General features: G+C 41.8%; 1 protein-coding gene and 1 pseudogene across 4 annotated transcripts; one reads left to right on the forward strand and one right to left on the reverse strand.

Moving 5' to 3' along the window:
- Nucleotides 1-29: 29 nt before the first annotated feature.
- Nucleotides 30-25,807, reverse strand: EEF1AKMT1 (EEF1A lysine methyltransferase 1). 4 transcript variants are annotated; one of them, XM_002925271.4, is made up of 5 exons: nt 25,742-25,807; nt 13,191-13,353; nt 9,061-9,143; nt 4,696-4,976; nt 30-2,814 (listed from the first exon to the last, which is right to left on the reverse strand). In XM_002925271.4, the coding sequence occupies exons 2-5, from the start codon at nt 13,332-13,334 to the stop codon at nt 2,678-2,680; spliced, it is 645 nt and encodes a 214-aa protein (XP_002925317.1). In that variant the 5' UTR covers nt 13,335-13,353; nt 25,742-25,807; the 3' UTR covers nt 30-2,677. The 4 variants fall into 4 exon arrangements, with proteins under 4 accessions (XP_002925317.1, XP_002925316.1, XP_019661548.1 ...); XM_002925270.4 differs by having other exon boundaries at nt 25,716-25,780; XM_019805989.2 differs by lacking the exon at nt 25,742-25,807 and adding an exon at nt 25,488-25,684.
- LOC109490566 lies at nt 14,669-17,560 on the forward strand (annotated as a pseudogene).
- Nucleotides 25,808-26,248: the final 441 nt, after the last annotated feature.

Here is a 26,248-nt window from a genome sequence, read left to right on the forward strand (position 1 = left end):
TTCCTCTCCCACTCCCCCTGCTTGTGTTCCGCCTCTCGCTGGCTGTCTCTATCTCTGTCGAATAAAGAAATTAAAAAATTTAAAAAAAAAAATCATTTGGGAATACCAATCAAAGCACATCACAAATGCCAACAGTTCCACACTCAGGGGTCGACGTTACCCAAACTTCTCGGTTTGCTGCAGGTCTTTTAGCAAGGCAACGGGAGAAGAGGGTCATTTGAGAGAGGAATGGAAGGGAAGAGCATGATGTTCTCATGGGAAATGGGGTTTCCAAGTGACTCTGGCATTTGTTCCAGCTGTCAGGGTTCCCCATCACCCCCAAACGACCCCGCTAAGTCATTTCATGGACTTCTGAATTATCAGCAACACAGAAATTATCTTCTTTCCACTCATGCTATGGTTATTTTGTGTCTCAGTGCAAATCTTTGAATTAGCAAGGACTTTAAAAAGGTGTCTCTTACAATATTCTTCTGAGTTTTAAGTGCTTTGGTCGGGTGTAAGAGGTGAGGCTGCCTCCTAAGAAGTCAGGAAGCTTGTGTCACGCGTGCCGTGCAGTGCGCACCCGCCCCACCCCCCGTCTGCTCGGCAGCCCGGCGTGTTGTCAGGCAGCCAACTCCTGTCCCTGAGGGTCGCAGAGGCGGAGCGGCAGACCTTTTATGAGATCCAGGAGCAGATCCCATGTGAACACAGGTTTGCTAAAATCACAAGGGGTCCAAAGCAATAAAACATATGTGGGTTGCTTATTATACAACAATGTAATTAAATGTTGAATGAGTCAAGCTCCGAGCCTTCCCTCCTCCACCTTGCACGAAGAAATAAGGTTTCTCTTCCTCATCTAAGCGCTAGACTTCTAGGGTGACTACAATTCTGTATTTCTAGGCTGCAACTTGCCCACAGTTCCTAAGTTACACATGACATTTCCATACATGATTTGTTACTAAAATTTGTTATTGGCCTAGGTGATTTTCAGTGAACTGACTCACGAGGAAATAATAAGGTAGGGGTATTTTTTAAAGAACATTTATTGAATACGTCATATGGGCCAGGTGCTGATATACTGATAAAAATATAAATGTCTCATAAAAGTACCTAGTGATTTTTAAAGTAAATTAAAAATTATCCCAAAGTAGGACCATCGAGAGCTAAGAAAGACAGAAGCAAGCCCCCCGCCCCCCAATTTCCTAAGCACTGGTGCTTGGGCACGAGGCTCCCCAGGACAGGCTGGGTTTTCGCCGCAGTAACCACCCCACAGACTGTGATTTTCAAGAGCAGACGTGGGTATCCTGCTCCCCCCTCCATGTCCACCGCGAGCACCCGGGCAGCCAGAGCGCTTCTGTGGAAACCTGCTGGCAGCCATGTCAGAGAGAAAATAAAGCTCTGCTTGGCACTTCCTTTCATGTTTTGTTAGCGAAGGAAGTCATCTGAGGTGGGGAAGTGTTATTCCTAACTCCCTCTTTTTAAAGTTTTTATTTTGAAATGATTCCAGATTCACAGGAAATTGCAAAAATTCTACAGAGAGGTCTTGTGTATCTTTTACCCAGTTGCCCACAATGAGAACATCTTAACCAAGCACAGATTCCCCATCAGGAACTGGACGCTGCGCACCGCCCAGACCTCACTCAGAGTTCACCAGCGTTGTGTGCGAGTGCCAGTGTGTGTTCTGTGTCACGCCATCTGTGGAGCTGTGTGTAACCACTGCACAATCAAGGTGCAGAAGAGTTCCATTTTCCCTAAGATCTCCCTTTACTGGTCCCACCCATCCTCCTCCCCCAGCCCCATCTTGACCTCTGCCAACCACCAATCTGCTCTCTATTCAAGAATGTTACATAAATGAAACACAGTATGCAACCTTTGGGGATTGGTTTTTTTCACTCAGCACAAGGCCCTTGAAATCCATCCAAGTTGCAGGTATCAGTAATTTTCTGTGGTGTGGATGAATGATGAATAATCTTTGAAATAGAACAGTCAGCATGCTTCTCATCTCCTCTTTGCTGTAGTGTTTGGTTTGCAGATGGCACTGTCAGTTCTCAGGGGGCTTGGAGCATTTGCTGCGGTGTTAGTTGAGGGTGCAGAGGCTTGAGCTCACAGAGAGCACCTGGGCTACGTCCTGTCATCCCTCGAAGAACCGGCGCGAAGAGGAAAAATCCAGGACGCTTTCAAGGTTCCAAAGATTATCAACTTCTTTTATGGACACAAGTTGTGTCTCCTTGAGGGGCTGGAGCAGATGGCCAGCCCCTTCACAAGTCCTACGACACCCCGGGAAAGCTGCTGTGAAGAATCAGTGGTCTATTGGGTAGAGTCAGAATAGGCCCATTTTAAGGGGGCAGATGGCCTGAGGCAGAGGCCCAGGTCCTAATTCAGGTGTTGGTCAAGTTACTAAGCTGTTTGTACTTCGGTTTTTTACCGAAGTACAGATGAGGAGAGCAGATTTTAGATAGGTTCTAAGATCTCTTCCCACTATAATTCCATGCATTCAAGTTGGCAAGAGCAACTGAGAGAGATGCCTGCAATAAGGAACTCATAATGAGATGTTGTATTCTTTATTTTGAAAATTAGGCCAGGGATAGCCCCACTTTGCAGGGGAGGGGAGGAGGTTATAACTTTTCAATCTACCAAGGAAATAATAAGAGAGAAATGTCACACAAGATCCTTTACCATATTATATTACTATCTGCATTTAGATTTCACGGTCTAGCCCAGAATCATAATTCACGTAACAGCGAAACTCATTTCCCAAGGTTCGGGTGTGTTTTGGAATAAACTTGCACATCTTCACGCCAAGAAGTTTTGCTGCCTCTTCTTCCATGACGGCACCTGAAGGAACAAACCCAGTGAACCCAAAGCCTGAAATCCCAACCACAGAGCCATTGCCAGCGGTGGAGGGATTCTAGACTAGAATACACGAAGTAATAAGTTGACAATATCCTTCAACAAATACAGGGGAAGGTCAATTCTTTATATCCCTTTTTACTTTCTTCAACACATTTGCAAATTACCTACTTTTTCATTTAATAAATGGTTTTCCTACCTCTGCAAAACTGAGACACTTAGACAAGTTTAGAAATAAAGTTATATTCCACAAAGTAACATAAGGAAAGTAAAAATAATTACTAAGAACTAGTATTTTCCAAATTTGAGTCAGAACACCCCCCTTTCTCAGTAATACCTGATCTTGCAAACTCGTGGGAATACATTCGCACAAGTTTTGGCTGAGTGTTCCGCGCGTCTCACCCACTGCCTGGCACATGGCCACCGCTGTGGACACACTTCTGAGGGCGGGGGAACACCTCTCCCGGGCATCCCATCGCAGGAAGCGCTTCTCCAGCCAGTGACCCGCCCCGGATTCACCCCTTTCCTCCACGTTCTGAGCATAGCAAGCTCTTCTACCTCCATCTGGAAGGGTATCTTTACTCCCCGCCCTCCTTGCTACTGCCACACCTTGTGCACACCAGGTCTCTGCTGGACACACCCTGGGGTGGGGGCTGCTTTCACTTCCACCTTAAATCCCTTCCAGCACCACGCGAAAGCACACTTCTTTAGGCAAACTGGATCCCGTCAGCTGAAGGCCGCCTCCTTTAAAGGACAGTCCCAAATCGGGCCATCAGTGTAGGGGCCCTCTCGTCCCTCCCCTGGCTTCAGTGATGCTCCCTGTACCTGTGCAGCCCTGGGCTGCGCTCCCCTCATCCCTCCAAGGACCAGGGAGAGGAGGAAAACTCCAGGGGGGCTCTCAGACACTGGTTCCTGGAATTACAACCTCTTCCCTGCCCCCCACCCCGGGGGGGCCACCCCCTGAGGTCTCCACTGGAATGCTGCTCCTCCAGGAGCCCTCCCAGCCCCATCTCAAGAGCACGGGTCAATCTCAGTGCCCACTCTGCCCTCCTCTGATTCTTTCACTACACTTACCAGAATTGGTCATTCATCTCTTCTGTCCGGTCTATTACTGTTTTTAACCTAGCCCCTAAAACCGAAAGGTATGCTCCATGAGGTCAGAGCGCCAGCCTGTCAGCCGGCACAAATGGCTAGCAAACAACTGTTGACTTAATAAGCCTTAAGTAAACATGACTTGGGAGAACCAGAGCCCCCTTCTTGACACACAATGGAGAACAGACTCCCTGCAGCTCAGGCTCCCTGCTCAGCCCAGCCTGAGGGGTAGGGGCCTCGGCAGCACCCAGGGCCTGAACAGCAGCCCCCCAACGGAGCTGGTCAGGAGTTAATGTGCTAGTTCTCCACCAAGCCTCTATATATCCACCTTCAGAAAGTACATCACTCTCACCAGTAAGAAAACTCTTCCGCTGATTAAATAAATCTAATCCAATGTCTAGCTCTGTAACCCTAGGCAATTCATTTTAACCTTATCGATTCCACGTTTCTCTCTCATCAAGTGTAGAGGCTGGATCAAACACTGCTACTATTCCTGATGAGAAGGAGTAAAAATAACACAGCACACTCACCAAGGGCCAGACCCCACCTTACGTGTATCATATCCCTTAATTCCAGTAATGCTGAAAGGCAGTAGTATTATCAGTCCCAATCTACAGATAAGAAAACCCGGGCACAGAGAGGTTATGCGACTTGTGTAGGGTCACACAGTAGGTGGACTCAGGCTTTGAGTTCTGAGATTTCTTCCAACTCCTGAAACCTAAGGCTAGAAGACCCCGTCATCAATGTCCCTGAGACACACAATCCAGCACCCACCTGTGCACAGCAGAATCTTGCCCCGAGTCAGATACTTGATGGTTTCTGACATTTTTCTGAGACACTCCTTGGAAAGGTAGGGGGGATCTGCTATTACGATGTCAAAACTATGTGCGGCAATTTTTTCAGGTAAATCCAATGGATTATTGTAATCATAGAAGATAAACTCCTCTCCGTATATGGCAAATCTTTTGTCATATTCAAAGATGTATACCGAAAAGTCTTCTCTGTGTAGAGTTCTCAGTTTCTGGTAAACACTGGGGGCGCTCACACAGGCTATTCTAGAAAATAAAAGGAACAAACTCCTGAAAGATCTTTAATGGATAGCTTACGGTGTTCAGTAACAACCACTTCTCTAAGAAAATACAGGCCCTTGCGTTCAGATTTTAATCAGAGTGCAAGCTAATGTAAAGGTAGTAAATTTCAAGAGAAAACTACACTGCCTCACTTGTAAGGAATCTGGTGTTTAAAAATCCTGCAACTCATAAGAAAGAATAACTGTGCTTTTTTATAGCAAAAAATGTAAAACATTAGGAACACATTAGGAAAAAAGTTAGATAGCCCAAGGCTTCAATTTGCTTATTATTTTCACGTTGGTCTTTGTTTTAACATTTATTTCCAATACTTTTAGTCTCAAATTAAATATTTTGAAGTTACTTTGTAATATTCATAATTTAGAAAGAAAAACCCCAAATGATTGCCTCAATAACTTGTTTTCTGTGAAGATACCCTAAAATTTGACCTCAGTGCAGACCAGCTACTTTGAATTTCTGCTTTTCTGTATAAGGAAATCAAAGAATCTATTTCATTATAAGCAGTCCCTAGTTTATGAATGGGTAGTGCTCCAACATTTAACTTTAAAACCAACTACTAAATAAGCTAGAAGTAACCTAAATATGAATTACTGAGTTGACTGTGGTACATCTATTAAAATGGAATGCTACGTAGTCATTACTCTGCAAGATACTCAAGGAATAAGTGTAAACGATGCTTTTTTATTATTATTATTAGTTTCAGAGGCAGAATTTAGTGATTCCTCAGTTGCATATAACACCCACTGCTCATTCCATCACGTGCCCTCCTTAATGCCCATCACCCAGTTACCCCATCCCCCCACCCCCACTACTGTGTTGAAAAACAGAGATCAAGCTTGCATGGGTGTAAGAATATATGCTTACAGATGCACCAGTGGTCTCTGGGAGATCCACAGAGCCAGAGACAACTGCCTCATGGAAGGGAACCAGGGCTCTGGAGATTGACTTTTTCCTCAATCCCCTTTGTAACTTTTAGATTTTCATCATTTATATCATTCAAAAAAGTACTCCTTTTAAAAATTAGAGCCTTAAAACTGGAGATGCATTTCTGAACAGAGACCGTGTTCCATGTACCAGCTGGGTTCCCGTGCCCAGCTAAAAAGGCTTCTTGGCCCCAGTGCACTTGAAGCATGTGATACACCCTGGCGATGTCACACACGCTTCTGTGAGAAACACACATGTTCCATCCCAGAGAGACAAGGGCCACCAGAGCCCCAGCCCAGGCTGCTGCCAGAGCTCCAGGGGGCAGAGAGAGGCAGAGGATGGAACGATGTTCGCATTGTGCTCAAAGATAACAAGCAGCAACCCTGGCTTAGATGCACAGTGCAAGTATCTCCTGAGAAAGAGGGTGAGATACAGATAGTTTCAGACAAAATCTGAGAGTTTGTCACCAGCAGATCTCCACCATGAAATTCCAAAGCTGTACTTAGGGGCAGAAGGAAAGTGGTCCGGAGTGCAAGAGGGACTGAGGGCGGAATGGCAGTAAACTTGGGGGAGATGGTGTCATTTATCCTGCAGCAGGCCCAGCTCTGCCACTCACCGGTGGGTGACCTTCTGCAGGAGACATCATCTGGGGGGCCTCGGAGTCTCTCTTTACCATGGAGAGTATAACGGAGCATCAAATGGGATGACCCCTGTAAAGCATGCGTACAGTAGACAGGGCACACAGTAAGGGCTCGATAAATGCTACCGTTATTCGTTTGGAATATTACGACAACAGCTCCCAAAAATACTGAAGATGCCTTTCAGAAAAAAATAAAAAACTTCCTCCAAAGCCCTTATATTAATGGAAAAAAAGAAAGTATGTGTAAAAACACTGTCATTAAGAAAAACCTAATAAACATCTATATATAATTTAAAAGAAAAAGAGCAGCAAAATGAAAAACTTAGGACTTCCAGTTAAAGATAGCAGATATAACACACTCATTTACATTTGCTCCCTCATGAAAACCTATTAAATAAAACATAAGTACAGTTTCGTTTTGTTGCTTAAGCATAAACTGCCAAGAGCAAAGAGAAGTCGAGAGGAGACCCAAAACTACAAAAACCAACCAACCAAACAAAAATCCCCTTAAGAAGTAGAAAAGCAAACGGATGGGTGGTATTTGGCTCAGCAGACCCAAGAAACCGAATCCTAAACTGGTGGCCGGGTAAGCTGAGAAGCAACCTCGTTTACATCAGAGCACCCCCAAAAGCTCCCCCAAAAGCTCACGTAGCTGCACAACCAGGTGATTCAAGAAGTGGGGGTGAAGGTGGGGCTAAAAACAGGAGGATTCACTGAAAGGTCTATTTAATAAAGAAGAAACTTGTTCCCAGGATTCTCTTCCCCCTCCGAGCCTCCACAACTGTGGCAGAAACCTTTCCCCAGACTGAAGGGCCTGAGTTAAGAGCATGAAAGGGTTCTCTACCCAGTACAGAAGATGAAAGTGCCACAGCAAGACACCCCAAGGACTGGCATTAAGAGAAAACCTGAAGCTTGCAGGGGGCAGGAGCGGGAAAACACGGTTTCCCACAAGAAATCAAAGTGGCGTTGGGTTTCTCACAGCACCTATGGAAACCTGGAGGCAGTGAGGCAATGCCCTCAAAACCTAGAAGAGATACCCAACAACACGACTGCAGTCAGGAGGAAGGATAGAATAAAAGTGTTTGCAGATATGAAAGGTGTAAAAGGTTCTGCGGAAGCTATTGAAGGACGTACCAACCAAAACAAGACTGTAAACTAAGAACTGGGGGACAGGAGGGGTGCCTGGGTAGCTCAGTTGGTTAAGCGACTGCCTTCAGCTCAGGTCATGATCAGTCCCGCATCAGGTTCCCTACTCAGCGGGCGTCTGCTTCTCCCTCTGACCCTTCCCCCTCTCATGCTCTCTCATTCTCTTTCTCAAATAAATAAATAAATAAAATCTTAAAAAAAAAAAAAAAGAGCTGGGGTACAGGAAACGGGAATCCAGAACAAAAGAGAGGTAAAAGGGCTCCACAGTGTGATGGTGAAGGGCGACGTCAAGGTAAGACTGGTAGCAAAGCTGGAAATCCACCAGTCTGGATAAGAGAAGCTTGTAAAGCCTCAGGAGTAACTTTTCTCATGGAGTTGAAACATTTCTGAATTAACCAATAGTAGGTTCATATAACTGGAGGAGACCTTGAGAGTTAATTCATGATATGAACATAGATATACATAAAATATAAGAACTACTGTCTTCAGGAAAATGAAAAATCATACAGAAAAGGAAGAGCATAGGCTCAGCTGTAAGGAACATTTGTGTTGGCATAAGATAAACCCTGTCCTAACCAAAATCAGGACAGAAGTCTACCAGGAGCGTAGACAGAAAGCATGCATATGTGCGGAGTATGAGAGAAAGCTAAATCCTCACACTCCATAGTGAGAAGTCAAGGAATAATGTCTACAGGTGATAGATCAAGACGTGCCAATATAAACATGCATTTAGAAATACGGTTGTAAATACCAAAAGCATCCACTGAAAGGGAGCAGAAAAGGGGAGTGAAGCCTACAAGGGGGCAGCAAACAATTGATTTTTTTTTTTTTTTGGACAAGCCTTGTAGCACCATTTGACTTTATATGCACACAAAATTCCAATGAAAATAAAAACCGAAGTAACAAACAGAAAACCTATATTCTTTTTCTTTTTAATTTTTAAAAAAAGTAATCTCTACTCCCAACGTGGGGCTCAAACTCACAACCCTGAGATCAAGAGTCTCGTGCTCCACCAAGGAGGCAGCAAGGCACCCCGAAAACCTGTACTCTTAAAACTTTAAAAGTCAAAGATTAAGACTTCTTCCTTTTAAAGCAAACTTTAGAGGTATAAAGGTAAGAAACAGGTTAGAAAACGCTGAAATAAAGAACAGAGGTAGGACACCCTACGGATGGATTTCTGTGTATCCCTCCTGAAGCAGTTCTTAACTCATCATGTTCTGCAAACCACGGATTTTGCAGAATAGGGTTCAGACTTCTTACAAACCATTGCTCAACTAGGAAGGACATTTCAAATTTTACTTTAGGTCCGAAGACAAAAGAGAGGCCAACTCTGGATCTCACCTGCCTCGTTCTCCAGCAGCCGCAATGGCTTCCTTCGCAAGTTGCAAAGCAGTTTCCTGACTGTACCAAAACTGGCTCAATTGCTGGAACAGAGCAACGAGTCGATCATTTTAGAACCACCATAACCGTTGTCCTTTTAATTTATATCTACCATATCGGTGCGCATATTTTTTCAAGTTGTTTTTCTTCTTCTTTTCAAAATTAATTATTCTTTGAAATTAAAATTAACAGAAGGCCCTAATTAATCACTAGAATCTAAGCACTGAGCATCAGGGATTGCTGACATCACAAAAGGAGACAACCAGTCAGTGTTTCTGCCGATGGAAGAACACACTCCCTCCCACCTTTGTGTAACTCTTGCCCAAATAAATTGAAGCTGAATCTGATTAAGCTTCTGGATTCAACTACCAGTTAGCAGAATCCAATATGGAAGACAGAAGAATGTGTTAACCAACACCCCAAGGATGAGGGCAGCAAAACCTCTGTGACCCCCCACCCACTGCCGCCTCCGTCTTGACCCTACGAATGTTTCCTAAGTTACTTGTTTTTTCCTCACGGGGTAAGTTGTTCGTCATCTTGGTCTTTCTCTTCATGCTCATTGATGATTTTATTTTAACTTTCTAGTGATCCCTAATTACCCACTTAATTAATAAATGAAGGAGATAAAATTTTAATGGAAAAAGTAGATTCTTCTGCAATGGAACAGGCCCAATTCTCCAAAAGCCCTCCCTCCACAATGGGGAGGGCTGGGGCGCAAGTGGTGGGAGTAGACGGGTGTGCTGCCAGTATGCTGATGGCTCTCAAATCCAGCTTTAAAAATGTCTCCAAAACATATGATCATTTCAATAAATGCAAAAAGAAAAGCATTTGACAAAATTCAACTCTGCTTCATGGTTAAAAAAAACAAAACTCATGGGGTGCCTGGGTGGCTCAGTTGGTGAAGTGTCTGCCTTCGGCACAGGTCATGATCCCGGGATCCTGGGATCGAGTTCCAGATCGGGCTCCCTGCTCACAGGGAGTCTGCTTCTCCCTCTGCGTCTTCCCCTGGCTTGTGCTCTCTCTCGTTCACTCTATCAAATAAATAAACAAAATCTTAGAAAAAAAACTCTTCGAAAATTAGGAATAGTAGGGAACTTCTGTAAACTGACAAAGGGCATCTAGAAAAAAACCAACAGCCTTAAAAAATGAAAGATTTATTTTTTCCCCCATAAGATAAGAAAGAAGTCAAGAATGTCTGCTTTCAACATTTTTTTTTTTAAAGATTTGAGACAGGGAGAGAGAACGTACACTCAAGAGAGATCACAGATGGGGGGAGGGGCAGATGGAGAGGGAGAAGCGGACTCTCCGCTGAGCAGGGAGCCCGATGTGGGGCTCGATCCCAGGACCCCGGGATCATGACCTGAGCCAAAGGCAGACGCTTCACCGACTGAGCCCCCCAGGCACCCCTGCTTTCAATATTCTTATTCAACATTCTACCGCAGGACCTACCCACTGCATTAACGCAAGAAAATAAGTGAGTAACAATCAAAAAGGAAGTAAAACTGCTAAGATTTGCACATTGTGTGACTGTTGACCTAGAAAATACCAAGGTGGATAAACGTTTCCAAAGACAGAATGTACCTATTCACTTGGATATGTAATATATGAACTATGTCTATGTCTAACCATTCTTAGGGGCAGGAAAATGCCAAGATCCGACTCTCTTTGCTTAGGAAGCTGGAGGAAAGCCCCAGCACACACAGTAAGCAGGGGGTTCTGCTCCACTTGATCTGGGAGGTGGGAGAGTTTTCTGGCAGTGGGCTATCAAGCTGCCCTTCTCCCTTACTCCAGCATTGTCAGGGCACAGCTGTGCGTTCTGGCTCTCCTCATACCCTTCTAAAAAATAACAATCTTCCTCTTACTCAGTGTGTTGCATGAACATGGCTTTAAAAGTCAAAAACACTACTAGGCTTACGAAGAAAAACAACAGTCCCTGCCCCACATCTCCCTGCCATTGAGCCCCACTCCTCAGAAGCATCTTTGAATTCTCGGCTCTTCTATCATTTGTTCCCATATTTCCAAATATTATGCTTTAAATGCTCCCTTTAAAAAAAAGGTTTATTTATTATTTTTAAGTAATCTCTGCATTCCATGTGGGGCTCGAACTCACAACCCCATGACCAGGAGTCCCATCCTTTTCCCACCGAGCCAGCGAAGTGCCCCTAAATACTAGCTCTTGATTAATTCACTTTACATTATGACAGATGAGGATTTCACTCTGTCATGCACACACCCTCTCCTATCCCGTCCCCTCCCCATATAATTGTAACCTGTTTTGGTTAAAATCATTGTCAGCATTCACTATGGGGCCAAGTAATACATTATGCTTCCATTTCCTTCTAGTATGTTACCTTTTCTTTTTCTTAGACTTAATACGTGTATCATTTGCTTGTTTCTTTGAGTCAAACTCTAATTCTCCCAACACTCTCTGGCAGCCTTGGAGAAGCAGTGCATGGGAGGTCAATGCCATGAGACTTGCCATTTCTAAAATGTTTTTTATTTTATCTTCACATTTGATTGATGGCTCAGCTGAGTACAGAATTCTAGGCTGAACAAAATTTTACTCCAAATACTGAAAAAAAAAAAAAAGCTCTACTTTTTTCTAGTTTCTAACAAAGCTATCAAGAAGGGCAGTGTGACTCATCCCGAGACTTTGTAGGTGGCCTGCTTTTCCTCTGGAAGGTTCTAAGATCCTGTCACCTGCATACAGAATTTTCACAGTTTTCTAACCATGTGTCTTAGTAAGGATCTGCAAGTTCTGGAAAATTTTCTAATATTAATCTTTGAAGATTTCCTCCCCCCTTTGTTTTCTGTTCTATATTTCTATCTCCAATTAGTTAAATATTGAGCCTCCCGGATTTATCCTCCAGTTTTATAATGTTTTCTTTCCAATACTTGTATCATTCTCTCTCTCTTTTTTGGTTCCTAGAAAATTTTCTCAATCCGATAAACAAACCAAACCAAAGAAAGTGTGAAAATTATAAAAATACTTAACTCTAAGTAGTGGAATTAGGAATAACTTATTTTTGTATTCATATTTTTATATATTTCTACAACAACCATGGATTACTTTTAGAATCAGAAAAACACAGTGCTTCAAATATTAAGCAGGGGGAAATGAAAAAGAATAATAAGGTACTTCAAGTCTCTGACATTTACTACATACAGAAGCAACAAGCCAGAAGACAAAGACACATAAAGAATGGAAATTGTGAGAAAGAGGCTTTTGCATAGGTGGAAAATTTAGTGTAAATGTAAAGAAATATTTTTTATCAGTCAATTTCAAACAGATGGTAAACAAGAGAATTTTATACAACTTACGATCCAAACTCAACACAAAATGTAAAAGGCTTAAAAAAAAAAAAGACACAAAATCTTTCTTCTAGTTCCAAAGTGACAGAGAGACAAGTCCATTATTGAGGGGTAGGCACAGACAGAAAACTCAATCTTCATCTATTTCTCAACTATCTTCTTCAGAAATTTAAATTTCTAGGTTCCAGCTTAGGTTGGTTTCCCTCAACTCATTTTTTTTCTCTTTTAATTCCTATTTTTACTTAGACCATAAAAATAGGAATTAAAATACATTCCATGCACCAGAAATCATTAGTATCTTCTTTAGAACTCCCTCTCATCTTTTTTCACTGCATGTGTAAGTTCAATTACCCCATTTACTGCAATGATATATTTTACCCCTTCCACAAGGATGCTGGGCTCCATAAAAATCAACAGAAACCATGTGTGTACAAGAAGGAAGCACAAGTTTGTGTTGGTCATAAGTGAACATGCTGTCCCCTTATCTGAAAAGTCCCCTTGTCTGACCACCAACTAGTCTGATGGTCAGAACCAGGAAAATCTGCTTTTAGATTGTCTTAAATGATCAAGGGCTGCTTTCTGTCTTAGCTCCCCAAAAAGGCTATCAGCTCCTGAGGGGCAGGTGAGACAGACATGGCTGTGAAGGGGGATGCAGACAAACAGGGCAGGTCAGACAGGTGTGGACAGGTACGGATGGCTGTGGACAGGTACAGACAGATATAGAGAGGTATGGAACCAGTGCCCATAATTCCTGAGAGATGTGGAATGCATTTACTTACCCAGTTCTCTCCTATTATTCCAATGTTGTATTTATCATCCCCACCTGGGTCGCTTTGTTGCTTCTGCTCAGCATAAAATTCCTGGAGGGCTGCTAAGGTGTGCGAAGATAGCCGGGGGGTCTCGTCATCATCAGAGTCACTCATTTCACAAATCGTCTATAACCTGCAAAGAAATAAGCAAAGGTGCTGTGGGGGTATTTTTCCCTTTCCCATCGAACAACAATTTGGAAATTTTTTATCTCACATAGGATCCAAACTGGAAGTGGGTTTTTGTTTTTTTTTAAGATTTTATTTATTTATGTGACAGAGAGACAGACAGCGAGAGCGGGAACACAGCAGGGGGAGTGGGAGAGGAAGAAGCAGGCTCCCAGCTGAGGAGCCCGATGTGGGACTCGATCCCGTAACTCCGGGATCACGCCCCGAGCCGAAGGCAGACGCCCAACGACTGCGCTACCCAGGCGCCCCAGGAAGTGGGTTTTATAAGGGAAACTCGTATCTAAATTTCTGAGATCAAACATCTACAGAGGTCTCCTGTTGAACTACAGCTCAACAAATGCAGGCTTTTCCTTTACATGTATTCAGTCTTTACAGATGATATGCTCGCATTTTTAAGACTCCTGGCCGAATGATTTTTTTTTTTACCATAAATATCTAAAGACATTTTGCATTCTTCTGGTACCCCAAAAGCCATATGCAGACATTTCACGGTAGATCCCCTGAATCACAGATCATTCCAAGTTTGAATGTCACTGTTCAGGTGATCTAAGGTTCAGGGGTGTTATTGATAGGGTAAGTGAAGAACAGATAAAGGAGGGGAATAGAAAGAGGTATGGAAATTTAAAGGAATGACAAGGATAAGCGGGGAAGAAGTAAAACACAGGGAGGGAGAAAAGGAAGGTGTTCTGCAGGAACTGATGGCCAGGCCAATCACTTCTTGTGGTACCACCGGAGTTAGCCAGAGTGAGAGGTTAAGGCACAGCCCTGGTCCAGACAACAAAGTCTGCCCAAGACTCCCGACCACTCCAAGTTCGGAGGGTTCCCCAAATCAGCCTCATGTTCAGTAACTTGCTAGAAAGATTCACAGAACTTACTGACAGCAACCGTACCCCAGCTGCATTTAACACAGGGAAAGGATACAAATCAGAGCCAGCCAAAGGAAGAGATGCACAGGTCAGAGTCCAGAAGAGTTCCAAACAGGAAGCTCCCATCGCCCTCAGGATGCATCACCCTCCTGACACAGATGTGGGACAATATGCATGTAGTCCTACCAATCAGGGAAGCTCTGCAGAGTTTCAGTGTCCAGTTATGATTAAGGCTTCACTACGTTGGTATGAGTGACTGAATGATGGCCCACCTGGCTGAAGTCAGTCTCCAACCAGGAGGTAGGGCTGATACGGCCTGAGGGCCCTCCATAAATAACAAAGACCTTCTCACAACTTGGGAAAGTTTAAGTGTTTATAGGTTACCTCCCAAGCGTCATGGCAAAGGCCAAACCTCTCTTTGAGGTCAAATTCCTACTACAAGGTACCAAACATATTCTTAGGTCAAAAGTTATCTAAGAGCATAAAAACAGCATCCTATTTGCTTTTTAAAATATGTCTAAAATGTACAGCAAGTGATCTGTTGAAAATCAGCAAAGATTATTCAATAGCTTCGTCACGTTGCTGCCTTCCTCCTCCAAGGCCTGTGGGGGTGTATGTGATTGACAATCTTGGCCTCCCGCCTACACCACCAAGGGCAGCTGGTAAAACGGCATTCAAACATGGTAAATTCCCCAGGCCTAGGAAAAGGGTTCAAAAGATGCTGAGCAGCCATTTAAAATGAGAAATGCCAGGGCGCCTGGGTGGTGCAGTCAGTTAAATGTTTGACTTCTGGTTTGGGCTCAGGTCATGATCTCTGGGTCCCGGAACCCAGCCCCTTGTCAGGCTCCATGCCCAGCACAGAGTCTGCTGGAGATTCTTTCCCCCTCTGCCCCTTCCGCTCCTGCTCTAGTTTTTTTTTTTTTTTAAATGAGAAATGCCTGCTAGATGCTGCGTTTGTTCTCCTTTTAAAATCAAAGAACAACGCATTTTACCTATAATCCAGAAAACAACCAAAAAACAAAAACTAAAACCAAAAAACAAAACCAAACCCAAACCAAAAACTGACAAACCAATGTATTTTCATGAAGTACAAATAGCTTGTTGATTCCTTCTTTCCTTTCCTCATCAAAGACTCACCTGTAAAAGCTTGTTAATAAAACATCTGTCGCACAAATTAATCTAGAACAAGCAGTTTCCCCTCTAGGAAGAGAAGGAGCAAAACACAAGGTATAAACACTATGACAGATTTATATAAAGTTCAAAAACAAGTTAAACGATTTGTTTAAGGAAGCATATAGACCTATATTTATCAAAGATAGACTAATTTTGTTACCAAACCCTCCCAAAGAGAAGACTTGAGGCTGAGCAAATTCACTGATGAGTTCTATCAAACATTTAAAGAAGAAATGTTGATAATTTTATCATACAGAAAACAGAGGAGAAAGGAATACTTCCCAACTTGTTTAATGAAGCCAGATTAAATCTAACATGAAAACGTGTCAGTGTACAACCAGGCTCAATTCCTGATCAGATACTGAGGGTGATCAGATAGCAGAGGTGGAGAGGGGTGGTGGTTTCTGGTGAAACTGATTTAGCAAGCTTTTTACTAAAACTAGATTTTACGAAGAAGTGCACAGATGAGCCCTGAAGGTTCAGGAGCCGTGACTCAAGTCTGATCAAGCAAACAATCTTAGCTACAGGAAACTAGGGCCTGCAGGCCAAATGAGGCCTGCGGCTTGTTTTCGCAAACCAAATTATTGAGAAAACAGCCACACCCTTTTGTTTACATATGGCTTACAGTTGTTTTTATGATAAGCCTAAAATATTTACTACCTGGTCTTTTACAGAAAGTTTACTGACTCCTAGTTTAACAGTTTAAAAGAGAAAAGCCATATGATCATTTGCATGGATACTACAAAAGCATCTGACAAAATTCGACATCCATTTATGTTAAAAACCGAGCAAACCAGGTATGAAAGGGAACTTCCATCTGTAAAAGAGCGCCAACAAAACACACAAGCTTCACACTTTCTTAGTGGTGAAACACTGAATGCTTTCTCTCTACGCTCAGGAATGAGGGAAGGATATTTACTGTCACCCACTTTCATTTAACATTATCCTGGCCTTTCCAGTTAATTTAAGAAGGCAAACAAACAAAACAAAAAACAAGCAAGCATGAAGATTTGAAAGGAAGAAGTGTCCCTATTTGTAGACATGATTATTCACAGAGACAGTCCTAAGGAAACATTATTCTCTCATCCAGGTGATCAAGGTCAACATCAATGGTGATCATTCACTATCAGTGGCATGGAGCCCTGATACGTTGTGATAAAAACAGCACTTTACCTCCACGGTCTTCCTCCCGAAAAACACAATCCCAGTGTAAGCATGACCGAAAATCAGACAAAACCCAATTAAGAGACATTCTACAAAATACCTGACCAGTACTTGTCAAAACTGCCAGGTTGTCATAAACAAGAAAAACATAATAAACAGTCACTGCCAAGAGGAGCCTAAGTATTACCTAAGGACATCAGAATAAAGTATGGTTAAAAATAATGTAGCAATATTGTTCGTTAATTATGACAAATGTACTCTATTAATAGAAGATGTTAATAATACCTAAGGACATCAGAATAAAGTATGGTTAAAAATAATGTAGCAATATTGTTCATTAATTATGACAAATGTACTCTATTAATAGAAGATGTTAATAATAGACTGGGTATAGGTATATAGGAACTCACTGCACGATCTTCAAAATTTTTCTGTAAACCTCAAACTATCCTAAGATAAAGCTTATTTTTAGAAAATTTTATAGAAGTATAACCAACTTCAACAACAAAAGTTACTAGAACAAGTGAGTTTATCGAAGTCTCAGAGTACAAGATCAATACAGAAAAATAAACTGCGGCTTTTGGTCCTGGGGGAGCTGGCGCCGGGGCATCGCCTCCAAGGCGGATCCTCAGGGCAGTGCCCGGGTCACGGCCGAGGTGATCGAACACCTGGAGCGTCTAGCGCTTGTGGACTTCGGCAGCCAAGAGGCCGTGGCATGGCTGGAAAAAGCCATCGCCTTTGCCGACCGGCTCTGCGCCGTGACACGGACGGGGTGGAGCCCCTGGAATCTGTACTGGAGGACAGATGTCTATACTTGAGATCTGACAGTGTGGTAGAAGGCAACTGTGCTGAAGAAACGCCCATCGAGTTGTGGAGGAGTATTTTGTGGCCCCTCCAGGTAATATCTCTTTGCCAAAGCAGGATGAACAAGAGCCTTTTTCACACAACTGAGGAGCTATTCTGGGAAGGGGTACCCTGTGAACATGTGGAAGCACAAAGAACAGCATTTTGTTACTGTGAACACTAATGTTCCCACTTTCTTCAGTCACCTGAAAAAAACTGATGGTTAAGTATTTTTTGATAACTAACTCTGAAGACAGAACTGGGAAATAATCTAGCCAAAACAAGGCAATGCGTTCCCGCTACTACCAGAAGTAAGAGGTACTGTTACTTTCCAAGGAAATGGATCAAGTATTTATGTAAGATGTTATCCTCCTTTTATCTCCTCCAGAAAGACTGTCTACCAAACTGCACTTAAGTGAATTTTTCTATTGATGTTAACTATTAGACAATGCATTTGATCACTATGTGACAACCTGTGTTGTACTTCTTAGTTGCTGTTTTTCCATCAATCCAAGAAACCTTGTATCTTTACCAAACAAACTCAGATTTGTTCTTGGGTACCCACTTTGTTCCCAGCAGAAGGCTAACGTTCTCCTGAGGTCTGAGAAGTATTCAAACTAGACTTTACAGCTTGCAAACTCCTAACCTACATCATCTACTGTCCCATAAAGTTATTACGTGCAAAAGGCATGCTAGCCACAGCTACAGTTTTTCTGAAAAGAACCTGTGACAAAAATAGCCCTGGGATAGCCAACGGGGGTGTACTGTACACTAAAAATTTGCCAGGGGTAGATCTTATATTAAATGTTCTTACCACAAATCTTAAAGGAGTAGGGAAGAAACTTTGGTAGGTGATGGATATGTTTAAAGCCTTGATGGTGGTGATGCTTTCATGGATATACACTTAACCCCAAACTCACGGAAATGCATGTGTTAAATAAGAACAACTTTTTACATGTCAAACACACTTCAATAAAGTAGCTTTAAAAAAAAAAGAAAAAGAAACTGCATTTCTGTATTCTAGCAGCAAATAAATGGAAATTAAACTTAAAAGCAATTTCCCATAAAATAGCATAAAAAATACTTATGAGTATATTTAACATAAAGACTGTAAGACCTTGATAGTGAAAATTCCAAAGCATTGATGAAAGAAATCAGAGAAAACCTAAGTAAAAGGAGAGACATACCATGCTCGTGAACTAGAAGAATTAGTATTCTTAAAGTGTCATTTCTCCCCAAAATGATTCATACATTCAAGATATCCAAGCATGGTATGTATGTGTGTGTGTGTGTGTGTGTGCGTACACTTTCATGCAAGTGTGAGTTTAAAATAGAATTGACATACTGGTTCTAAAATGTATTTAAACATTCATTCATTGAAGGACTTTAAGACTGCCTCCAGTTTTGCGCTATTATGAATTATGAACATCTGTGTACAGTTTTACATTTTTTTTCTGACTAAAGCTTTGTTTATATAAACAAATTACAGCACTAACCCATTTATCAATATTTTGATTAGCTTCTATATCCTCAGTGTGAGAAACAAATAGACAAAATAAGAGTGGACAGATAAAGCAAGTAAATCGAAAGAATGGAGATGCTGATGAGAATGTAGGGATATCGGTACTCTTAGTTGGGTAATAATTTAAGTTGGTATAATCTCCTTTTGGAAAGAATCAGATATTCTGGATATAAGAATATTCCTACTTTCTGACCCAATTCTCATTTCTAAACTTTATATTTTGAAATGTTTACAGATTCACAGGAAGTTGCAAAACTAATACACAGAGGTCCAAGTATCCTTCACCTATTTTTTTTTCTCATTATAAAACTTAAAATCAGGATGTGACTTTAAAATGGTAAGTTTACTTGTGGGCATATTTTCTTAAAGTGATAGTATTCTTATAACCCATGCATCTCAGATTTGATGAAAAATAGTTATCACTGTAACAACTGCAGGCAACACAGTGAATCATCCATGCGGCAGATCCACTGATGATTTTATAATCCAGATTTTATAGCCTCAACATAAAGTGGTCAGAGAGAGGTGACACTGTCTGGGAGTTGACAACGTCTAAGTGGTATCCATGGGAACGAATGGTGAAATAAGCTGTGTATAAAAGTTATTAGAGGATTCTGGGAAGACTGTCTCCATACCTAGACAGCTGTACTGGCACAATCTGTCTGATGTAACTATTTTATAACTCTAGAGTTTATTCAAAGGCTTGCAACTTCCAAAGGAAGGCTAAGTTACAGTTAATTTCAGTCAGTTTTGGCACTTAGCTCATCCCCCACTCCTTATTCCTGTGTCAGGAAGCTGTGCACATGATTCTGTTTTGTGTTTGGTCTTAACATATCGAGGTGACTGAGTGAGGACATGGAGAGATCAATGCAGTTACAAGAAGTGTTTATGATTCACAGTTCCCCTAGAAATAAATGGCACAGTGCACCATGAAGGGCCACACAAAACTTGTCACATACGGGGTTAAGGAAGCAGAGAGAGACCTGGAACTCTTATCTCTACTGCTAAGACGGTTGGGAGGTAATTAGGTGGGGATGTCCCCTGTTTGGGCACAAAGTAAAAACACACATTCTACGGTTTGTGGTTGGGAGGTTTGCGATATGACCTTGATGTGCCCATGAAAGCTGGTTTTCAGGGCAGATGTAAACAACTCTGGCCACTAGTTTGGCCCTGTAATTAGCTGATGCCAAATAAACAAGTAGAAAACCTAAGAACACACAATTTCAAAAGTCCCAGGAGCAGTCTGTATGCAATTTGTGGGAAACAAGGTAGAGAATAAGGGCTCTGTCCTTCAAATATTGGGCATCTGTGTTCTGATCACTAACTGCTGCTGCTTGTGGAGGCACAGTACAGAGCTAGGCAGCCCTTACGGCAAGGCTCCCAATGTTGTCATTACTTCCACCTCCAGCTGAAGAAACTGAGAGGATTTAAAGGGCCAGCAGTCCTTTCCTCGCTTTATTTTTCTCTTTTTCTCCTTTTGGGAACCAAACATTTAAGGACTAGATCATTACAAAAAGCAATTGGATATACTGGGGAATTTAGAGAGTCACGTACAGTCTTCCCAGGAAGAGGTGGAGGCTCAGAAAAAAACCTGAGAAGACCTTAAGTTTACACCTTAGGCTGATACGCAGCACAGACAGCCTTACAACATCAAAACCCAAAAATAATAAACAGAACAATAATAAAAATTAGCAAATCCTTGGGAAGGGGAGAATCTGATTTCCAGAGTACCACATTATTAGATTGAAATATCGTTTTCAACAACAACAACAACAGAATCACAAGGCATACAAAGAAACTGTAAAGTATAGCCCATTCAAAGAAAAAAAGTAAATCAACAGAAACCATCCCTGAGAAAGATTGAAGGGTGGACCTACTAGACAAAGACTTTAAAACATGCTAAAAGAACTAAAGGAAGATGTGGGAAAAATTAAGAAAATGATGTATGAACAAAATGGAAATATCAATAGAGACAGAAAATGTAAAAAGAAACCAAAAGGGAATTCCAGGGCTAAGAATTACAATTACCGAAATGAAAAATCACCAGAGGAATTAAAAAGCAGATTAGAGCAGGCAGAAGAATCAGCAAACTTGAAGATAAGATAATTAGAATTACTGAGTTTGAGGAAGAAAAGTAACAGAACCTAAGGGCATACTCTCAAGTAGACCAAAATACATACTGTAGGAGTCTCGTAAAGAGAAGAGAAAGGGACAAAGCAATTATTTGAAGAAAGAATGGCTGTAAACTTCCCAAATTAGGTGAAAGAACTATAAACATCCAAGAAGCTTAATGACCTCTTTAGTAGAATAAACTCAAAACTCCCACGTATTATAATGAAACTATCAAAAGCCAAAAACAGAATCTTGAAAGCACCAAGAGTGGGTACTTGTCACATACGAGGGATCACCAAAAAGATCATCAGATTTCTCATCAGAAATTGTGGAGGCTAGAAAGGAGTGGAACGATACACTCAGAGTGCTGAAAAGAAAAAAAATCAACCAACGACCCCTTATCTGATGAAAATCTTTCAAAAGTGAGGGAGAAATTAAGACATTCACAGATAAACAAAAGCTGAGGGAGTTCATTACCATTAGACCTGCCCTGCAAAAACTGGTAAAGCGAGCCCTGTAGTTAAAATGAAAGTACACTAGACAGTGACTCAAGCGATATGTAGAAATAAAGATCTCAGAAAGGTAAATATATGGGCAATCATAAAAGCTAGTATTATTGTAACGTCAATCTGTAACTCTACTTTTTATTTTCTACATGATTTAAGAGACCGATACCCAAATGTCTATATCAACAGATGAATGGATATACATACAAAGGATATTATTCAGCCTTAAAAAGGAAGGAAATTCTGACACATGCTACGATATGGATGAACCTTGAGGACATTATACTAAGTGAAAAAAGTCAGTCACAAAAAGACAAATACTCTATGATTCCACTAATACAAGGTACCTAAAGTCGTCAAATTCATAAAGACAGAAAGTGGAATGGTGGTTGCTAGGGGATGAGAGGAATAGGAAGTTGTTTAATGTGTAGTTTCAGTTTTACAAGATGAAGAGTTCTGGAAATGGATGGTGGCAATTGTCACACAACAGTGTGAATGTATTAACACTACTGAACTATACACTTAAAAATGGTTAAGATGGTAAATTTTATGTTACATGTATAGTACCACAATAAAAATATTCGGAGAAAATGTTATTAAAGTGGATATCAATGGACTGTTAAGTAAGGTAATTAGATTAGATTGTTGTCCTGACTCTGGTTATTAGAGGCTTCCAGGAAGTGATATTTATGCTAGGATCTAGAGAATAAGTTCTCCCATAGTCAAAGAAAGGAAAAAGAGCATTGAAGGTAGAGGAAACAGCCTTTGCATCAAGTGGTTGGTAAAAGAACTGACGCGTTACAGTTTCAAGTAAATTAGGAATAATCTCAAAAGAACTGCCTAATTCAGCAATAAAACAATGTTTACAATGAACTGCTAATTTGAATTTTGTTGTTTTATAGTTTTGTTTATATTTAACTTGAGAATGTGTTACGTTCTATAGCTGTGGAAGAATCAAAAACAGGATGAATTATTTGCCTTTGAGGTTATAATTTAGAATAAAAATAAATTAACACAGAGGTGTCTGCAGCAGTCCCACTGAGCAATGGTATGAAGGCTTTAAATGAGCAACTTTAGTTTAATGCAGAAAGCACAAAGAATAAATTTTTAAGCAAGCATAACAGGAGCTATCTGGCTAGAGAATTTCCAAGGTGGAAGTTCCAAAGATTAGTGTGTTGTTCATGCTGAACTGAGAAAGACTAAGAAAATATGGCAAACTGATCTGCAACCTACTAAAAGGTATCATTTTGGTTTGGTGTTTCAGGATTAGGAGTTCCTTTCATTCAGGAAAAGAATCAGGCAACTATTAAAATCCAACGTCTGCTGGCAGAGTTGAAGTGTACAACCAGTTCTTGATCAAAGCTACACCACGATACTGTCTAGAAGAAGTAAAGGACAAAGAAAAGCATGTGTGTGTTAATGTAGGTGTGTACATATGCGTGGATGTGCACGTCCAAGTACATTCGTATAGGCACACATACACACATATATCTCTAATACACAGGAAAATTTGAATTCTTGTTAGTACCAAGCACTTTCCACAGCTCCAAATGTGGAGAAGGGCTTTCAAACTACAGCTTGAAATAAAATCTGAAAACCATAAAAAGCAACCGGTTGATGTTAAATACAAATTAAAGAATTCCAAAAAGCAGTTTAAGAAAACTGTCTACTTTCACGGCTGTAAAAGGCAATTACACTTCAGTATATATTTTAGCATGAATTTTGTCCCCAAATAAAATTTCATCTTAAAGCAGAGCAAATCCATTCATTTTGTAATCATTTATTGAGGTACTGCCTTGTACTAAGCACTGTTCTTGGTGATGGAAATCAAAGTCCCAGTACTCTTGGAGCTTATATTCTAGTGAGGCACAGACTATAAGCAATGGAAATAAAATGTGTTGGATGATGGTAAGATCAATGGAGGAACATGTGGAAAGTGGAGGGGGCTGCAATTTTCACAATCATAGACTGTTTCCTACTTTATTAAAGTGAGTTCAAGATTGTATCACTTGTTAAGTGGGAAAAATTTAAATCTGCTTATGTAATTAACATTGCTACAGACTAAACGAAATGAACTTTAGTTTCAGTATATTAACTTTTTTACTTAATCACTTCATCACATCTTGAGCATTGTTTAAAAATTTTCTAAGTGGGTTTATGAAATTGATGTGAAAGAGATTTTCAAGTCCAGAAGAGTTGGGAAGTGCTATGTCATATTATTATTAAACTGTTGCTGGGGGCACCTGGGTGGCACAGTGGTTAAGCGTCTGCCTTCGGCTCAGGGCGTGATCCCGGCATTCTGGGATCGAGCCCCACATCAGGCTCCTCCGCGGGGAGCCTGCTTCTTCCTCTCCCACCCCCCCCCCTTGTGTTCCCTCTCTCACTGACTGTCTCTGTCAAATAAATAAATAAAATCTTTAAAAATAAATAAAATAAACTTATGCTGAGCCTTATGTGGCTCACACATGAGATCAGTGGTTCTCATAGATTTTGTACCCCCACCCTGCCCGCCCACCCCAGAAGGGAACATTTGACAATGTCTGGAGATATTTTTGGTTGTCAGAACTGGGGAGGTTCTGCTACTGGTATCTAGTGGGTAGAGACCAGGAATGCTGGCAAATACCATGTATTTTACAAGACAATCCTCCATAACAAGGAACTATCAGGCCCCATGTCTACAGTACCACGGGTGAGAAATAAGACAAATGATTGTGATAATGTGGTGAGCCCTTTATTAGAAAAGCACCATTCACCACTATTTAGTGCAACAGGATCAGAATGAAGAGCATGCGTGGGCAGAGAATAGAAGTGAAACAGCAGGTGGCATTTTAACTTGGCCTTGAGGGAGAAGAAAAGATGAAGAGTGAGGATTACAGAAGGAACAGCATGAGCAAAGAATGGACACGTTAATGTGCAGCATCACTAGGGATTAGCAGGCTCCTAATGGACTGTGGTTACTTTCTATTTCTTTAAATAGTACTTAACTCAATGTAACTAATGTAATTCTAAAAAGTAATGTGTAAATCCAATCACATTTCAAATGTATAAAATTCTTCAATTTCCATATATCAGATTTACTAAAGCAAGCCACTCCCTCCCCCCTGTATAAATTCACACAGTATCATATTGCCTTCTACAAGTTATTTTGGTCACAGCGTGATTCAGTGGAAAGAGCATTAACCTAGGACTTAGGGGGGAGGTGAGGAAAGGGGGGGGGGGGGGGGTGTGGAGGAAGGGAAGGGAAACCTGAGGTAGTTTGTGAGGCTCCCTCTGCAAATGGGTAAGAATGGCCTACATGTTCCCTAGTTTTGCATACTGCCCTCTAACTCTACCCTTATTCCCATTTACTGTCAAAAAAGGGCCATAATCTTTCATTTTTGCATATGTAGTTACCCCTACCTAAAATGCTTTCTTCCCTCTCATTTTCTAGAATTCTATTTATCCTGTTATTTTAAAAAATTAACTTTAAAAAAGTGAGGTAAAATTTACCTACGGTTTAATACAGATCATGAACGTACAATATGGTGAACTACCCTGTACACCTCCACGTAACCGCAACCCTTATCAAGATACCCTTCTGGTCTTACACATCCCCCCCCTTTCCCCCGGAAAGTGTCCCCCACCCCAGCCAGGTTCCTTACTATGATCCCTGTACCATTAAGACGCTACAGCCCTTCCGCACCTCCAAGTTTCCCGTCTCCTCGCCTGCCCCTGGGGAGCTGGGGCCTGGTCTACTTCACTTTACACACCGCGCCCAGCTGAGGACCTGCCTCCTACGGCCCCAGGAGACAGGTGTGGAGGCTAGAACATCCGGGGTAAATTTAGGCCCGGTCCTGTTTCAGATCGGAGAGGCGTTCTCCTGCAGCCCTGGCCTGGGAGTTAACTCTTCCCGCACCTGGACTGCCTAAGCGCCCGCCGGGCTGACCCGAGCCGCGACCCACGAGGCCGGGTCTCACACAACAGCAACCGGGTTCCCCTCTCGGTTCGGCTGCAGCTCTCCTGCTATCCCCAGACACCACTAACTGAAACCACTCCTCTTTTACTGCACTGGAGAAACGGTGACAAACAGAAAAAGAACCGCAACCGATTCCGAAGCCGCTGAGCAGCGCGGAAACCACCCCACCTTGACACCCGGGATCTTCTACTCACAAGCCACGCGTGCGCAGTCGCCCCAAGGCAGGACAGGGGGCGGGGCCAGCCCGCGCCGCGTTCGCGCAGGCGCACACCCTCCCGCCTGAGGGCGCTTCCGGAAGGCCCGGTAATGTAGTTTCCTGGAGCCGTTCAAGTCTCGCTCCAAGAGTCCACAAGTGCTGACTTTTGATGGGAACTGTCTCGTCTCGTTTCTCTTTTTTATAAATTACCTCCAAGAATGTTGGCAATAGACAAAATTTAAGGTTTTAGATTCCCTTCAAAAGTAGCTTATTTTGCACTTGAAACTGGATGTACGTTTCACAAACAAACTCAAACATCTGTCTAGTTTACACAGTCTCAAATGGAGGAATTAAAAAAAAATTTTTTTTTTAAAATAGAGGAATTAAGACATTAAATTGAGGCTTTGTAATATTGACGGGATTAAAAAAACTCAAACCCTGCACTTTGGCTAGATTTCCCCCTCGGTATAATTTGCCGACCTACCCAAACTTGATGTGGTTAAAG

Source organism: Ailuropoda melanoleuca, chromosome 7, assembly GCF_002007445.2.
Source record: "Ailuropoda melanoleuca isolate Jingjing chromosome 7, ASM200744v2, whole genome shotgun sequence".
Classification (NCBI taxonomy): Eukaryota; Metazoa; Chordata; class Mammalia; order Carnivora; family Ursidae; genus Ailuropoda; species Ailuropoda melanoleuca.

Coding starts and splice junctions, on each gene's coding strand:
- EEF1AKMT1 (XM_002925271.4), bottom strand. CDS start 13,334: ATGAGTGACTCTGATGATGACGAGACCCCCCGGCTATCTTCGCACACC. Junction 4,977..9,060: donor GCTGCTGGAGAACGAGGCAG/GTGAGATCCAGA, acceptor TTTATTTTCTAG/AATAGCCTGTGTGAGCGCCC. Junction 2,815..4,695: donor CAAGATTCTGCTGTGCACAG/GTGGGTGCTGGA, acceptor TTGTTCCTTCAG/GTGCCGTCATGGAAGAAGAG.